The sequence below is a fragment of the Pipistrellus kuhlii genome, unplaced genomic scaffold (assembly GCF_014108245.1).
Source record: "Pipistrellus kuhlii isolate mPipKuh1 unplaced genomic scaffold, mPipKuh1.p scaffold_m20_p_2, whole genome shotgun sequence".
NCBI classification, from domain to species: Eukaryota; Metazoa; Chordata; class Mammalia; order Chiroptera; family Vespertilionidae; genus Pipistrellus; species Pipistrellus kuhlii.
The window spans coordinates 121,417,693-121,436,089 of record NW_023425515.1 but is presented as its reverse complement, the minus strand read 5'-3'; the positions used below and the strand labels follow the sequence as shown (position 1 = coordinate 121,436,089).

General features: G+C 40.3%; 1 protein-coding gene across 1 annotated transcript in view; it reads right to left on the bottom strand.

Annotated features, from left to right (window-relative positions):
- CAP2 (cyclase associated actin cytoskeleton regulatory protein 2) overlaps window positions 1-18,397 on the bottom strand; it is a 138,448-nt gene that overhangs the window by 34,415 nt on the left and 85,636 nt on the right. Inside the window, exons 5-7 of the mRNA XM_036446144.2 lie at window positions 6,159-6,302; window positions 5,741-5,826; window positions 1,508-1,613 (exon numbers count right to left, since the gene is read on the bottom strand). Coding sequence (XP_036302037.1) covers window positions 1,508-1,613; window positions 5,741-5,826; window positions 6,159-6,302 — 336 coding nt within the window. The remainder of the gene's footprint in view (window positions 1-1,507; window positions 1,614-5,740; window positions 5,827-6,158; window positions 6,303-18,397) is intronic.

The window sequence follows — 18,397 nt, the reverse complement described above, 5'->3', positions numbered from 1 at the left end:
TCATCTCAGCGTTTACTCTAGTTAGACCATCCACTGTGACCACTGAAAGGTGACATTCATTTCTAACAGAAGAGATTTTTCCATGAGAAGCATTTCCCAAACAAGTACATAGTCTTAAAAGGTCAAAGAAGATTCTAAAAGACCCTTAATTCACAATTTAGTTCAAACTATTTACTGAGCACTCATTCCTTGCCAAGGTATTATGGTAGGGGCTAAAGATAGGGATGAGTTTCCAGTTGAATGAGAGAGCTCCAGAAGCACACAAAAAAATTACAATTCTATGTGCTGAAAGCTATGATTGAGGTATAATTAAGCTATGAAAGAGGCATAAAGGGAGGACCATCCATTCCAGATTGAGAGCCAGTAAAGATGAAGAGAAAATTCTTGAAGAAATGATGTTGAAGCTGAGTCTTGGAGAAGAGGGAGGGGGTACTTCCCCCAGAGAACTCAGGTCACATAGCATGCTATATGTTTGGGACATTGCAGTAAAGACTGACCTTTATGAAATTTGAAATTTGATTTGGTTCAGCCTAAGGATTCCATGGGCAGTTTGGCAGTGCTGGGATGCAGTGAGGTAAGGGAGGGTAAGAGAGAAAACTGAAGAAGAAGGCAAAGGTCAGATCAACGTCTCATGCAGAAATTGAAGTGAGAACAGACATAACCTGGGATTTTAACCCAGGACTAGGATATCATACAGAGTAGTAGAATTGCTTAAGTATTCAAAAATATTATTTTATAAACTGTAAAACACCAGACGAGAAAGCAAAAACATCTAAAAAGACATTTTATTTGTAATTCTATTTCCTTAAAATTAATAACAACTTCAAACCTTCCTACTTCTTTCCATTTTTATGACACAGTTTCTTAATAATATATGCCATTTAGGACGCATAAACTTTTGCACTCTAACACTAAACTGACTACAAAATCACTTCTCATGTAATTATAATTTTACTAGAGGCCCTGTGCACGAAATTCGTGCACTCCAGGGATAAGCCTAAACCAGCAGTCAGACATCCCTCTCGCAGTCTGGGGCTCTCATAGTCCATGACCTTTTGCTCCTTACTGCCCACCTGCAGCGAGGCGGGAGGGGCTCCCACCATTTCTCTGCACTTGCCAGCCATGATCCCAGCTTCTGGCTGAGTGGTGCTGCCCCTGTGGGAGCCCATTGACCACCAGGGGGCAGCTCCTGCATTGGCGTCTGCCTCCAGGTGGTCAATGTGCGTCATAGTGACAGGTCATTTGTCATTTGGTAGATCTGCATATTAGGGTTTTATTATATAAGAATGGATTTTTAACAGCTGCCAGGGTTCTTACCATAGACAACTTTCCCACTCTCTTTTGTATGTCATGTAGGCAGTTCCCAGATTTTTCTATGACAAATGACATTTTCATAAGCAGTTTTTACATGTATGTTTTATCTTATGTGTTCCTTGAGGTAAATTCTATCAGAATGAATATTTCTGTGGTGTTTTGTTAGACGGATGAAAGAGGGCTTGGTACTTACTGTTTTGCTCCAAGTAAGGCCTGTGGTGTGGTATTCCTTGATGTATGCTTGAAGATCACTCCAGATGTTCAAATATGACTTCACCCAATCCACATGGCGTAAATCGCTTTATTATGAAAGAGAACGGATGAGAATAGAGTTAGGATCTAAAATAAGATTTAAAAGAAAAACAGGGAGGCACATGATAATCCAGTAACTAAGGCTGGATGACCTAGGAGGAATTATTTTTCTAGTTTGGTCACTGTGAACTGATTCCAAAGGGAACCTTGAAAGAGAGGCATTCTAGGTCTCTCCTGAGGGGAGCCAAGTGCCCTGAAGGTGGGGAATAGAGAGGATCACGGAGGAGGACCCACAGAATCAAGTTGACTCAGGTCACATTGTCCTCATGTCACCTGAAATGGGAAGATGACGGTAGAGAGGTGACCCTTCCTTTCTGTGCTGCTTCTAATGCACAATGAAAAGCTATGTGTTTTCAGGAAGGACAATGGAAAAGAAAAAAATGTCCTTTATTAATAGTTTGTTTTCTAATAATTTGGTTGGGTTATTCAGTTGAAATATAACCAAATTGGAGGGTTTTCGACTGGTAAGGACACTGCTGTTATAAGAAAAATGACTTTGGCGGGCATATCCCCAGTTGGGGGTATGCAGGAGGCAGCTGGTCGATGTTTCTCTCTCATTGATGTTTCTAATTCTCTATCCCTCTCCCTTCCTCTCTGTAAAAAAATCAATAAAATATGTTAAAAAGAAACAAAGAAAAGAAAAATGACTTTGACCCATCTAGCATGGCTCAGTGGTTGAGCATAAATTTGTGAACAAAGGGGTCATAGTTTGATTCCTGGTTGGGGCACATGCCCAGGTTTCAAGCTCGGTCCCCAATACGTGTGTGCAGGAGGCAGCCAATCAATTATTCTCTCTCATTATTGATGTTTCTGTCTCTCTCTCCCTCTCATTTCCTCTCCAAAATCAATAAAAAATATATATTAAAAAAAGAAAAATGACTTCCTAAAAATGGCCATCACTCCATACATGTAAAGGTAACATTCATTTAAATTACCTTAATTTGATACTCACAACCACAATGTAAGCTAAGCGGGGCATTACCAATACTTTTATCCCAATTTTGCTGAGCCAAGATGTAGTAAATGCTTACTGTTTACAATAGGATTAACACACAGGATTGAATTGACTGTTAGAAATATTTAACTTGTAGACAGGCAAAAATAGTTGCATTTTCTTTGGATAATTTTCACCTACATTTTGAATGAAGTACTGGTAAATGAGACTAGGATGAGATCTCAGTTAACAAAAAAACGTAATCATGAACCTGGGCCATTGATCTGAAGATAATCACTGAAAGAGATCTTTATTACTAAAGCTCTTGTCAACAATGATGTTTTTCTGGACATATTTTGTTTTGTTTTCCTGGAAATGCTCCATGAAAAATACCACCAGCACACTAGAATCCCACTGTATTAAGCCATGCCACTGAAGACAAGTGAAATGGGGAACTGAAGTCATTATTATCTACCCCTCAAAGAAGAAAAATACGAGTGTGGTTTTGTTCTATATTTTTAGATTTACTGATTATATTAATCAAATCTTTGAAAAAATCTCATTTTCACTTTATTGCACTTTCATAGTCAAAACACAAAAGGCTAAGTGTAGTTCCACATGCCTCTCACATCAGTTTCTTTATCCTATGGAATGTGTGAGGGGCTTAGTGTAGTGCTCTGCAATAGGAGGCAGTATATACAAATGCTATTGTTAAAACACTAAAATAATTTCAATGTAATGTTTATATGATTATTTATATATATTTATATATACACATATTTATATTTGATTATTTAATACATATATTACATATGCACATATGTGTATGTACACACAACACACATGTATATAGACATTCTAGAAATAGCAGGTTGCATATTTAATATACTTTCTATTTAAAAACTTTAATAAGCAATGAAGTCCAAACATGTATATGCAAATTCATTTTAAACTATTATGATTTTGACTTGAAGAAAGTTCTATCAAAATAATAAGGGATAAAATATGATATCTTCTAGTCTGAAATCAGTCTCTATGAGACCACACATTGAGCAGGACCCAATGACACATCAGGAGCTGCAAACACATCCTCAGTTTCATTTACTCTGGAAGAAGCTATGGGGGGAGTGGGCGGGGGGAGGCATGTGATGGGCATGTGATTTTAATGAGTATAACTCAGAGAGGCCATTCTTCTATAAAGTCAAAATAATTAATTTACTCTATTCATTTACTGAAAAAGAGCCAAATAACCAGCTAAGCCAGTCATAAGGGTTATTTACAGAGATGCAGAGTTCACTACAGCTGGCGTGGGTGTGCCCATAGGTGGGTGTTAGGTGAGCAGTGTGCAATATTCTGCTTCTGTCAGGTTAGCACCTCTGGAAGTCTGACCAGTGACGTGGGACTGGTTTGACTCCTTCTGGAAGTGAAGTGAATGAGTCCACACTCCTGGCTGCATTTCCCCAGCTTCTGACACTGTCTTCAGGTGGTCCATTAAGTGTAACTGAGTTGTCCCTGATGCTGCCAGAGTATATTTTCTACTCAGTAGCTGACATTAAGGAGCAAACGCTGGGCTCCAGTTGTGTGTATACAAAAAGCAAAAAACCACAGCCCTCCTGGCTGTGCTGCCACCTGGAGACAATCACACCCATGGCCCCAACACACACTCAGATAGGGGCTGGGAGGAGGCCAGCAGCTGATTACATGAGAGAAAACAGGAATGACCTCCAAGGGTGATATGCAAAAGAGCAGAGACCTAGGTGGTGCCCATGGGGTCCAGACCTGAAAAGAAGTGTAGGCACAGAAGATCTTTTATGATGTGGAAGTCACTATGGGCATACGCTCGTGCCAACATAATTTTATGTCCAGCTTCTTTAATATACTTCACTGCTGAAGTATATTAAATATATTGAATTGTTATTTTTATGTGAGAAGAGCAGACTGTCTTGCATTTGTTGATGCTTCTTCTCATTCCTATCGCACAATTCTATAGTTTTTAATACAACACGGCAACATTTGGAGTTGCATCACTGGGCAGTCACCTGAACCACAGTTCTCGGGGTTGAACCACAGTTCATAGGAAGTCTGTTACTGTGTATAATAATTATTTTATTGAAAGTTCCCGGGGGGGGGGGGGGTAAAAGGAAACAGGCATGCTTAAATTGCCTACAGCTGCTCTTCTTAAAAGCTACAAGAACTCTTTTGCTAGCACAGGATAAATAAACCATGAAGGCAGCACTATAGTTTAGGAGAAGTTTTCCTGATATTCAGCTCTTGTATCTGTCCATTTGGTCCCCTTTTCAATTTTAACCCTAGGTTAAGTCTAAGATCAATGATTTGGGCTGTAGAAAGCAATGATTTTAAAATTTAGAAGCTGGTTCTCTGGGCATACCCCTTGGTTCAGACTCATCTGCACTTCCAGCAGCCCTCTCAGTGGCTGCAGTTCTTACAGATGTCTCTCTCTCCAACCTGACTGCATTTTATCTTTAAAAAATATATATTTTATTGATTTTTAAGAGAGAGAAAGGGCGAGAGATAGAGAGCTAGAAACGTTGATGAGAGAGAAACATCTACCAGCTGCCTCTTGCACACCCCCTACCGGGGTTGTGCCCGCAACCAAGGTACTTGCCCTTGACCGGAATCGAACCTGGGACCTTTCAGTCTGTAGACCGACGCTCTACCACTGAGCCAAACCGGCTTCGGCTGCATTTTATCTTAACACAATCTCTGGTTTCCCTCAAATTGGCCTGGCTTATTGTCTCATCTCATTTCTGTTCCTCACTTATACTTCACTTCCCGATTCCTCCTTTCTTCTCTCTGCTCACCTACCAACTCTATTTTGATCAGTGTAAAAGTTTTGGGGCCACAAAGGGCTGGTCCGTCACAAATCATCACAGAGCGCTCGCATTACTAGTGGGAATTTGTATAGATGACATGCATTCAAGTGGGAGAATCTAATCATTATAAGAAAACTGAGGCAGGCTTTCTAAAACACACATATTGTCTGGACAACTCTTTTCACTTTCCAATTTGCTTTACCTGCAAAGATAGGATTTTTCATTAACAATTTTAGTAAATTAGCTAATAACCCATGAGAGGAATCAGTAATGAACTATACTGAGTTTTAGGACAAATGCCTAATAAGCGGTTAACTAGAAATTTAATTTAACACGCTGCACGTACCTGTGTTTGTAGTCCTTTAACACCCTGTTAGTGTAAAAGGTGGCGGCATCATTCATCTCCTTGACATAAGGGCCGGGTTTGGGGGACTGAGAGAACAGCACCATCACCCAAGCATAGAAAGAAAGAAAGAAAAAAAAAAAGGATAAGAAACGAAATGCCTTAAAGCAGAAGAAAAGCAATGGGGATGTTGACTTGAAAGTTGGAGACAAGTTTTGCTCTGTAGAGGTTGATGAAACACTTTGCACATCTGAGAACACAAAGCACCGGCCTTCCGACAGCACAAGTGGGGTACGTTCTGCCTGCACAGCCTCTGCCTTCAGCGCAGCGGACAGAGGCCAGAGCCGGCCGGGAGCCGTGGCTTCTCCCAAACGCTCCGCACATGTGATGAGGTGCAGGGCCCACACCGCAGCCGACTCACCACAGCTATCCACCCCAGGGCCGGGATGCTTTCGCTGACGGCGGAGAGATGGTTAAACATTGTGCTGCCCCGGTTCCTCTCTCGGAAGGTTTGGATTTCCTGAATCTTTTCCGATATTGGTTTCAGAAGCGCAGCCACGTCATTCTGGAAGCAAACATTGAGCACTGTTACTTAAGTCAGGATGCACCATTTGGCAGTAGCTTTCAGAAAAGAATGATTTTTGGGGGATTATGATAATGCTGTATTTTCATTCTCTGAAGTATGAAAATTGCGCATAATTTTAGCAACATTAATGTCGCCTGAGACATGGACCTCCCCTCCCCCCAGCATATGATACAGGCCAGTTTTAGAGAGTTATGCATGGAACAGAGTGAAATTGGGCATGGGTCAGTTACATTTTAAAATGGGATGCATAGGTCATGTGCTGTAATAACACAGGTCTAAAACCAGGGTGGGTGAAAGGTTAGTAAAAGGATAGCTTCCTATTTCCGTGGGAAAATGATGTGAGGGAGGGTCCTTGCCTTTATTAAAGTTACCCTCATGTGAAAAAGCAGAAACATTTCATTGTGGCTCTTTCTAAGAAAATGTGATGACATGATATTTATAGTTACCACAAAGTGTTTTTCTAAATGTCCTGGGTCAACTTTGCCTATGACTACGCCTGATTAATTCAACAACTCATTTCACTAGCTATATTAAAAGTGACTTTCCAAATCATGTGAACTGACTTAAGATGTATCACAGAGATAGGTGCTTGCAACATATCTCTGTCTATACCCTTAGCATCCTCTATTTTCTCTGGTTTTGAAGAGCAGATATAAGGTTACCTGAAAAAAAAATTATTATTTTTTGGTGTGTTTGTGCTCCAAAAAAAATAGCAAGTTTTGTACTTCAGCTTTGTAAAAGCAGTTAAAGAGGTTTTTGATTCTTGTTTGCAGGAAATAGGATAGAAAAGCTCTTAAAGCTCTTTAATTTCTTTAACCAAGACTTCACAGGTCCCAGCCTTGGCTACATATCGGAGTCACCTGGGAGCTTTCTGAAGCAGAGGACGGGTTCCACCCCCCGAGACTCTGATTTAACTGGTCTGGAGGTGACCTGGGTTGGGAGAGATTGGAAAAGTTCCCCAGGTAAGATTTTTGTTGTTGTTAATCCTTACTGAGGACATTTTTCCATTGATAAGAGAGTGGAAGGGAGGAGAAGAGGCAGAGAGAGAGAGCGAGAGAGAAAGAGAGAAAAACATTGATTGGTTGCCTCCTGCAAGCACCCCGATCAGGGTCAGGGATTGAGCCTGCAACTGAGGTACAAGCCCTTGACTAGAATTGAACCTGGGACCCTTCAGTCATGGGTCAATGCTCTATCTACTGAGCAAAACCGGCTAGAGGCCCAGGTAAGATTTTAATCACTGCCGCTGTGGTGGATGAAAACCTCTAAATACTAGGGACAGAAAACAATTTGGGAAGTGGTTATGTTCACTGCTGCAGCTTCCAGACCTCACTTTTCCTTCTTGACCCCCAAATATTCGCTCCCATAAAAGAAATGTTTGTAAAGGCTTTGAAATTAGAATGAGTTTAGTTCAAATCTCAGCTCTGCCACTTAACTAACTTTGCGGTTTTAAGCAAATTACTTAATTTGAACCATGGTCTCCTCATCTGTAAGTCAAATATAATACTTATAGCCTATAAACTATAGGAGATACAGCATATTAAATCTCTGGCACATGGAAGGTACATAGTAAGTGTAAGTTATTATTATTATTAATATGATGCAATTAGCTCAGACTAGAGGTAAAAAGGATGTCCTTTGTAATATGTGATATAGATTTGCTTCAAATGTATATTTGACATTTTTATTTTTCAATTATAGTTGACATTTAATATTATATTATATTCATTTCAGGTGTATGGCACATGGTTATACATTTATATAACTTATGAAGTGATCCCCCAATAAGTGTAGTACCCATTTGACACTATACATAATTATTACATTGATTATATTTTCTATGCTGTACTTGACCTCCTCGTGACTCTTTTGTAAATGCCAATTTGTACTTCATAATTCCTTCACCCTTTTCACCCAGTCCTCCAATTTCCCTACCATTTGGCAACCATAGTCTGTTCTCTGTACCTATGAGTCTGATTCTGTTTTGTTTGTTCATTTATTCTGTTCTTTAGAATCCACATATAAATGAAATAATATGGTATGTCTTTCTCTGTCTGACTTATTTCACTTAGTATATCTAGGTTCATCCATGTTGTTATAAATGATAAGATTTCATTCTTTTTCTTGGCCAAGTAATATTCCATTGTATATATGTGCCACATCTTCTTAAGCAAATCATCTACTGATGGACACCTAGGTTGCTTTCTTATCTTGGCTATTGTAAATACTGATGCAATGAACATGAGGGGTGCAAATATCTTTCAAATTATTGTTTTGAATTTCTTCTGATAAGTATCCAGAAGTGGGATTGTTGGCTCATACTGTAATTCAATTTTTAATTTTTTAAGATGCGTTAGGAATTTAATGTCCTTCACATGTTCAACATAAAATACTAGCCGGCTGGTGTGGCTCAGTGGATGAGCATCCACTCTTGCACCAAGAGTTTGATTCCCAGTCAGGGCACATGACCAGTTGTGGGCTAGATCCCCAGCAGGAGGTATGCAAGAGGGTGCCAACCAATGATGTTTCTCTCTCATCCATGTCTTTTTCTCCCTTCATCTCAATAAAAATCAATAAAACATATTTTAGCATGGCTCAGTGGTTGAGCATCTACTCATGAACTGTTCAATTCACTGTCAGGGCACATACCCAGGTTGTGGGCTCGATCCCCAGTGTGGGGCATGCAGGAGGCAGCTGATCAATGATTCTCTTATCATTGATGTTTCTATCCCTTCCCTTCCTCTCTGAAATAAATAAAAATATATTTAAAAAATAAAAAAAATAATAAATAAAACATATTTAAACACACACATAAAACTGACACAGGGAGAAAGAGTCTTCAGCAAGTATCTTCCAGAACTGACAGCATTACATGGAGGGGCCTGATTACCTCCCACAGACCTAGCCCTTCCAGGGAAATCATATGGCGTCCAAAAGCTTTATCAGAAGCTAAACAAAACAAATAGCTTTATCAAGAAACTTTTTCCCCCCTAGAACATCACCCCCTTTTGCCAGTTTGGTATGAAATGATCCTTTTGCTTTTATTCTGGGGCTCCCTTGGGCATACCTAGAATCCTTGAGAACTATCAACTGTTCGAAGAGCTGGAGCTAGAACCCCGGTCTTCTGTGAGGCCCCACGATGATTCTCTCCATAGCATTCTCAGAAAAATACAGTTAGCTTCCTGCACACAGGTTTCTTCTCTGCCCACAGGCCTAAGGGAAGCTATTGTGAAGAGATTAAGGGCTCAGGTCTGGAACAGGACTACTTGGGTTCAAGTCCTTGCTCCCCCGCACACTAAGCTCTAGAACTTTTTCCATAAATTACCAGATGGTGTCTACGATGCCATGATCACATCTGCAAAATATTGTTGGTAACGGTACCTACTTCCCAGGGCTGCTATGAGGAGTAAAGGAGAGAACAGGCCTACACTTGCCACAGCACTAAATACATTGTGGGTGCTCAACAAATGGTAGGTGATCTCCACAGTGTCTGAGAGCTAGAGGGGCTCTGATTGATGGGATGCACTGACCAGCTCTTTCCTGTCATTGATATGCAAACACAAGGAGAGGGACATCCTAATTGAGATATGCAGATGGACAGAGGCATGTGTTTACTTGGGAGAAACAAAAAGAGATATAGGGAAAGAAAGCAAAGTGTGCTCAAAGTTCTCGGTGGATTTTTTAATTCTCCATGTTGAAGGAGGGGAAAACCAAAAAAAGAGTTGCTACAGTAGCCAGCCAGGCCTTGTGAAGAACTCATGAATACTTTCCCACCTTCTCACTTTCCCTTCTGGCCATCCCTGGGAAAAAGTCTTACGGATTTGGCCAAAGGGCCCTTAGTTAGGTTTGTTTTGGGCTGACCTATCCTTCCCAAATTCCTGTGTCCAAGTCCTAATCCCTGGTACCTCAGAATGGGATTGTGTTTGGAGGTAGGGCCTTTAAAGTGGTAATAAAGTTAACAGGAGGTCCTTAGGGTGGACCCTGAACCACTATGACTATCCTTATATGAAGAGGAGATTTGGATACAGTCAACACTCTGTGGGAAGACACCAGGAGAAGACAGGAACTCTAAGCTAAGGACAGAGGCTCCAGGAGAAGCCAATCCCGCCGACACCTTGACCTCAAACTTCCAGTCCCCACAATTGGGAGGAAACAGTTTCTCTTGTTTAAGACCCATCCCTGTCTGCGGCACTTTGTTCTGGCAGCCTGAGCAAGTGAATGTCAGGGTGGACTGCCAGTGCAGGGAAAGCAAACACCCCCCCCCCCCCCCAAAACCAACAATAAAACAGACAAAACCCTCTACACATTCCCTGCTCCAAACCCAACTATTTCATGCTTGTTTGTTAATGGCTGCAAAAGTCAGGTTTAATGCCTCTCTCGAACCATGCTCTTTAGAATGCAACCCCTATCCAAGGTGTGTTATCAGTTTTTCCAGAAGGCAGCAGATTTTAACGCAAAACTACTATAAACCTCTTAATTTTCTCCAACAGCTTGCTAAGACATAATATTCTTGATGCAATGACATTTTTGAGAAAGACCAGGATATCTGAATTGTTGATGAAACTTGGCCTATTGCCCCAAAGAGAAGAAGAACCAGAAACTGTGTATTTACAATGTTAGATAGATTTATTAAGGCCATATTTGTTTATCTCTAACTAAGCAAGAACAAACTCTGAAGTCCGAGGAGACAGAGTATTCTGAAAGATATTTTATATTGGTTATCTGATGAAAGCATCATAAAGAAGGAGAAAGTTTCCTTCTGCTTTAGTTTGGCAATTTGTAAAGAATTGTCTTCATAAGAAAGAAAGAAAGAAAGAAAGAAAGAAAGAAAGAAAGAAAGAAAGAAAGAAAGAAAGAAAGAAGGAAGGAAGGAAGGAAGGAAAGAAAGAAAGAAAGAAAGAAAGAAAGAAAGAAAGAAAGAAAGAAAGAAAGAAAGAAAGAAAGAAAAAAAGCAAGCAAGCATGCAACGGAGAGAGAACTGTCACAGCTATTTGCACAGCCTTAAACAATACAGCTTTTATTTTGTGCCGGTAGATTTCTCTTGTGCTTTAAAGTAGGCTTACATTCTCCAGCTCATCCCTAACGTTCACAGCTGGAGTCAAAAACACAGAGAGGACATTAGAGTTGTGTGATGTGATTTCCACCCAGGCTGATTGTGTGGGATGTCACATGAAAAGCAAATGGGGAGGTTGTCATTCAGAGGCACTTGCATCTGTTTAAGTATTAGGTGTGCATTAGGCGTTCTCAATCAACACAGGTTGAATTGTACTGATGTCAATTAACACTGCAAGAGGGCTCGCAACCTACAGAAGGAGACGCATTTAAGAGGCACCTTGTTTTTTTTTCTTTTTTTTTTTTTTTCCCCAATGCAAGGCATTGGCGGTGGCTTCTCAGACACATCTAAAAGCTACCGTGCTTTGAAATGACTTCAGATCTGTCAGTTTTACATAAGTCCCACGCAGATTTTTATTATTATTATTTATCACTTATGTTTCTTTTATTCTGGGAGATGTTTCTCGGAAAGAAAATAATTTTTCAAGGCTCAGGTGAAGATTAGCTGAAAAATTTCCCCCACTCTTCCTCTCCCAGGTTTCCATGGCTGTAACAGAAGGTGAAGAACGGCCACAGTGAAAGAGACACTGCCCAGACCGTGAGTTTCAGCAAGTGTTTCCAAGGGCTGTTTAGCTTGACGGGGCTGTGCTTGGGAGAGTATTCCAGGACTTTATGACTTTAGTTTCTGCTTTAAAGTTGAAGAATTGAGAGCCATTATCAGCTTCATCTCAGTTTAGCTCCAGAAATAATTGTTTTGCAGAAAGAAAATTAAAGAGCTTTATCAGCAGGCTCTGTAGAAATGTTACCCAAAAAGGAAAACTAAATTCCCACTCATGCTGTTCTGCAAGGAATGGAACAAACCCTGGGACTCTGACCTCAAAGATTTGACACTAAATTAAGTGAATAAGTCTGTTTTTTTCTTTTTCTTTCTGGAATCTAGGGTTTTCCTGTGGTTCTACATCAGGTAAAAAGTAGATCAATCTATTGTTACTTCTTTAAAAATAATTTTTTTTCCTGATTATAAAATTAATACCATTTGCTCTTTATGGAACACTGAGAAATACAGATTGGAAAACATAAGTAGACAATAAACATTCTTAATTCCACCACATTGAGAACTACTGCTAAACTACTTTTCTTGTAGGTATAATTAGCAATATCTTCAAAAATAGCAATTGATTTTAAAACAATGGTTTATTAAGACCATAAAGAATGGCCCTAAGAGTTGAATTCAACCCTTAGTTCAATTAAAACAAATAAGCACAAAAACAAACAACCATCACTATATTCTTGGCAAGTATTATGAGAATGCTATCATTTTAGAAAGGATGTTTTAAATATAAATACCAAAAAAGTATTACAACTCAGGCAAATTTAATGGCATTAGAGTAAAAAGTAGACCTTTTTCATTTTTGGATCCCACCTACATTTTAAATTTTAAGAAAGCTCAGATCCAGCAGTTCTTCTTAGCCAAGCATATTACCAAATATTGATAATTGTTTCTGTGAAAGTTTTAGCAGGTGATTCTGTTTGGGTGCATGTATGTATAGGTGTGTGAGTTTTAGCATAGGAAACATATGGAAAGTATACCTCAAAGTGTTAATATAAAATTTTATTTAATTTTGTTGGATTACCCACATCCTGTAAATTTTCCAATATGTACATGCCTTTCTTTTGTAATTAAAAAAAAGTTTGAAACATATTAACCAGTTTTGTACCTTCAATGGTACAAAATTTCACATAGGTGTGATCAAGTTTATATATATCAAAAAGTACTAAGTCTCTTTCTTCCCATCTTCAGGAAAACATATTCAGAAATTATCAAAATAAATTATTCAGATGAAGTAGAATAGTTAATATTTTCTGAGGCAAAGGCTACTCAAATTAGGAAGAGTGTTTGTTCTAAAAATATATTATTTGGGTAAATTCTGATAAATAAAGCAATTATCTTCCCCATTTTAAGTGAGGAGCTAATTATTTTTATCAGAGGTATTACTTTGAGTTAACCTGTTTTGGTAGCTATTTCCTGAGGCTCATTCCCCTTCATGTTCCTCTTATGTAAATATTTTCCACTGTTCAGGAATACTTTGGAGATTTCAGAATATGCCTCATGGAAATACTTTCAGAAACATTTGTACATTTAAGACAACTTGAAAATTTAAAGCATTTGCAAACTGTCACAGGAGTCAATCTAAATAAACAAAACCTACTGAGCACCACAAAAATACACGATACCATGGTAGTTGCCGTTATATTGCATCATGACAAATCCGTGGAAAATATTTTTATTTGTTCATAAGGCTTTACATTCCACGTATGTTTTTTACTTCGGGTTGCTAAACTCTCTTAAAAATATACTCTAGATGCCAAAGCCTTTTGCTTACATTCCTTAAAAACCACTCTTAAAGAGTAGAAGCAAGGCGATTTGGTTTCCCTGGGGGAATGAACTGCTTTAGAGAGTTGCCTTGTCCTGACACCTCAGAGAGAAGCTTACAACATGCATGAACTTTCATTTACATTTTAAATTAAATGTTCAACAACTCATTATTCTATCAGTGCATTTTTTAGTAATAACTTGTTTAAAAAGAGAATGATTTCAGACATCCAGAAAAGCTTAGAAAATAATAATAATGCCATGCACCCATGTATGCAAAACATAATTTAATATCCCACCAGGCCCAGGATCATCACTGTGATATCCCTTTACTGGCATTTGCCACAGAACAGCTGGAAATGCAGAGGCCGGGAGTCTGGGATGGAGAGCTGTTTAGGTAGGCCCCGAGGGGTGGCACTACAGCTTGGTGCCATGGTGTTCTGTTTTTCTCATAAAAGTAGAACAGTGTGCACTTGCAGTTGTCAATTGGGCATTTTTAATGTGAGATCTTTTCTGCAAAAGCATTCAGCAAACCGTAGGCTCCTGAGCTTCTCCAAAGTCATTTTCTTACTTTTCAGATATTAACTTACACTGTTGCTATCAACGTGTTTTAACTTGTCAGAGTCATTCAAAGCCTTATTCAGGACTTTGGAGCCATTGGCACAATGAGCAAGGGACATGTCTTGGTCAGCTCCCACTATTTTTTTGTTTTGTTTTTGCTTTTTTTATTTTATTTTATCTTTGCTCCTGTTCACAGGTATGGGTCCTATCTCCCATCATTTCTAGTTTCTGTGCTGCTGTTTTTTTGGGAGCAATCACTTAAAAACCTATAATTTATTCATCAGAACAAGAACAGAGTTCTGCTCATACGATATATGGGCCACAATTTTCTCTAAGCTCTTGATGTTTGACATGTCTTGGAAAGTAGGGTGATATAACATGTCAAGTTCAATGGAAATCTAAGTGACCCACAATAGTTTGTGTCCTTACAATATCGCATATCCTGAATCTTGTTGCAATAGGGGTCAGAAGGCAGTAAAAAACAAACCCCAAAACCTTTAATGTGAACTGTTCCCTCAGGTTAAGATTTAAATTTTTCATTAAAGCTGTTGTGATAGGTAGATTCTTTCACGGGCAGTGCAAAAAGATAGTAGCCAGTCTGAGAAAACATTGCATTGATAATGAGTGAACCTGGGATACATACGAAGCTCTAATGAAACACTCCTGTACAGCTGGGCTGGACGAAATGGGTTGTAGAGAATGCCAGGGTCATGGCAGGGACATGGGATTAGCTAGATTATTTGAGTTCCAGGAAGGAAGCAGTCGGTCAGTTACGGGGAATGACAAATGAAGACATACAAAATCATGACAGAGAGAAACCGGAGGGGAAAATCAGTCTGAAATAAAAAGCTTACCCTGGTTACCCACAACAATCGACTGGGTGGCCAAGAAGAATCTGATCTTGCACTTTGTTATTCTTTCAGTTGATTTTATTGGCCCAGCCAAAAAGATAGCAACTCTTCCCTTATCTGGGTAGGCACCAGCTGGCTTCTGACAGTGAGGGCGTTTATAATCATCTATAATTTTTCTTTATGGGATTCTGAACACGAAAGCTGAAAGGCAGTTAGATCTCACTTCGATGCACAGGGACTTCGCTAACCAGCAATCTCCAGATATAAATTGGAAAAAACTGCCAAAACCATTCAAACTCACCAGCTTTATAAAATCTAAAACAATAGACTGTAATCATAAATTAGTTCTTTGAAACAGAAAAAAAAAATCTGAGCTGCCATTAATTTTTTCCTCTGCCATTTGTTTAGCTTTAACTGTATGTCAATCAACCACGTTGACTGTTTTTCACCAGTTGTGTCTGCTTTCTCATGATCTCGGTTTAAACTGCCAAAGCCGACATTTGAAAGACCCCAACCCAGTCAACTCATCGAGTGGGCTATGTTTTCCCCTGGATAAGTCCCAGGGGCCAGGGATGGCCAGATCGTCCCTTGGAGAATCATTTGTGCAGAGTGTTGCTGAGATGGCATCTATAGCTTGCATTCCAAACTTGGGGGTGAGTCTGAAGACATTCCATTATTGTATCAAGCTGCTGAGACTTCTCCCCATCACCCTTCACCAAAAATCTGCTTTCTCTTTGAAGGTCAGCACAGTCTTCAAAAGCTTCCACAGTTTGTTTTTCTTAGGAACAGTGCCCCCCACAGAGCGGGCCCCAGCTTGGCGGGCAGCTCAAAGCAAATGGTGCCTCCTAGTCAGTGGAGGGGTGGGACTTCTGTGGATGGCATCCCCTCTGGCCAGTGACAATTCATAGCAGAACCTGTTTGACTATGCTTCACCTGATGTTTTGCAAGCTTTTCTTGCCCCTGTAATTTTTTATTTCCCCCACAGTTTACAAGGAACTGGTGTTCTGTGGAACAGACTCTGGGGAAGGCTGCCAGAGGATCTGTGAGTGACTTTGTGGATTCACAGAGCTCTGCTGGGCTCTTATCATGTATTCATTTGTTCTTTTCCTCTCCAGTTATTCTTGCTCATTACCATGGAGACACTTTCAGGAGCATTTAATGGAGGAAAAGAAGTCTCTTCTTTCTCACCTCCAACACACACACACACACACACACACACACACACACACACAGACACAGGCTGCTTTCAGGAGCTATTATAATCTCTGGAAGCCTAGCCCTCCCCCTCTGCACTGAGATTCTATCTTCTATTGCTGTCTCCCTGTCATTCTTGCTCTGGCCAGCCCTGGCCCCTGCTAATCACCAGTGACAGTTACTATCTCTTCCTCTCCTTTCTCCTTATCTTCTTTGTTTTCTCTTCTCTCACCCGGCTAACCTGGCCTGTGGAAAGGCGGGCCATTTAGAAACAATGCTACTGAGTCACAACTGTTCTTGTCCTTCTGCAGAGCAAAGGAAAGGCTAGTGACATTTGCCTTTAGCCTTCAGGTCTTGAGCTCTTTTTTCTCTGAGCCGCCCAGGGCATGGGTGCTTTTCTGTAGGTTTGTTTCTGAAGAGGGATTTGCTTACTTCCACATCAAGAGGAATCCCATATCGTTTCCTGCTTTAAGCCATCCTAAAGCCATGTATCACACATTCTCAAAAGTCACTCAGTGTTTGCAGATTGCTGTGCCTGGCTTTTCACACTGACCTCAACGTGTGTGTGCAGCCAGCATCAAATGTGAGGCACATTTGGGATTGCTTCCTAGGAGGCATGTGCAGGAAGGCCGATCTTTGGCTCAGCTAGAAAGCCGATAGCTCTTGCATATGTAATGAAATGAAGACAACTGCATGCATTATATCTCTAAAGAACGTCACCTCATTACCTGTTAGTTAATTTGTTTCTTCAACAAATATATACTGATGCTGTTTATGCCAGGGCTGGTCAGAGGAGGAAACCAAACAGATAATTTATAGCAGCAACATGCAGAGACTCTTAGGTCCTCATCCACTTTCATTCAAGTGTGATGGAGAGCGCATTACTCAAGGTTTTCCAGGGTTGGGGAGGCGGACAGTGAGTGGGCAGGCTGGAGACCCAGGAGAGCTGATGGTGGAGTTCCAGGCTAAAGGCCAACAGGCTTGAGACCCAGGGGGAACTGGTGATTCTGTCTGAGTCTGAAGGCGGGGAAAAAACTGGGGTCCCAGTTGGAAGGCCTGCAGGCATGATGAACCCTCTGGGGAGGGTCAGCCTTTTGTTGTATTCAGGAACTTGAACTCATCCAATGGGGCTCACCCACTTTAGGAGGACAATCAACTGCAATCAGTCTACCAATGTACATGTTAACCTCATCCAAAAACATCCTCACAGAAAGTCCCAGAATAATATTTGACCAAATATCTGGGCACCCTGTGGTCCAGTCAAGCTGATGTATAAAATTAACAATCACTGGGGGAGACAAAGGGCAATAAACATAATAATAACTAAATTATATGGCATGTTAGGTGTCAGAGGCCATAGGGGATAAAAGTAGTCAAGTTAAGTGGATCATAACCATACATGAGGCTGGGTTTCAATTCAAATGGGTCCTCAGGTTCTCATGGTGAAAGTGGCATTTGGATAAATACTTGGAAGCGGCAGCCATGTGGGTATCTGTGGGAAGCAGACATAATCATGGCAAAAGGGAAATATCATTGCAAAGGCCCTGAGGCTGAAATATGTCTCTAGTGTTGGAAGACTAGCAAGCAGACAGTAGAACTGAAACAAGGGAAAGGGAAGTGGTGGGAGCAGACATAACAAGGCCATGGATCACGCAGGCTGCTGAAAGAACATTGGCATTTATCCTGAGTGAAATAAAAATCATCATAGTTTTTTTTAAAAAATATATTTTATTGAGTTTTTACAGAGAGGAAGAGAGAGGGATAGAGAGCCAGAAACATAGATGAAAGAGAATCATCGATCAGCTGCCTCTTGCACACCCCCCACTGGGGATGTGCCCACAACCAAGGTACATTCAGTCCACAGTTCGACGCTCTATCCACTGAGCCAAACCAGTTTTGGCGTAAAATCATCATATTTTGAGTAAAGAAATTACACGATATAATTTTCTTTTATAAGGATCCCAGTAACTGCTGTACTGAGAACAGACTGGTGGCGGTGAGGAGTAACGGTAGAAGCGAGGAGCTCATATTTGAGACTTTGCAGC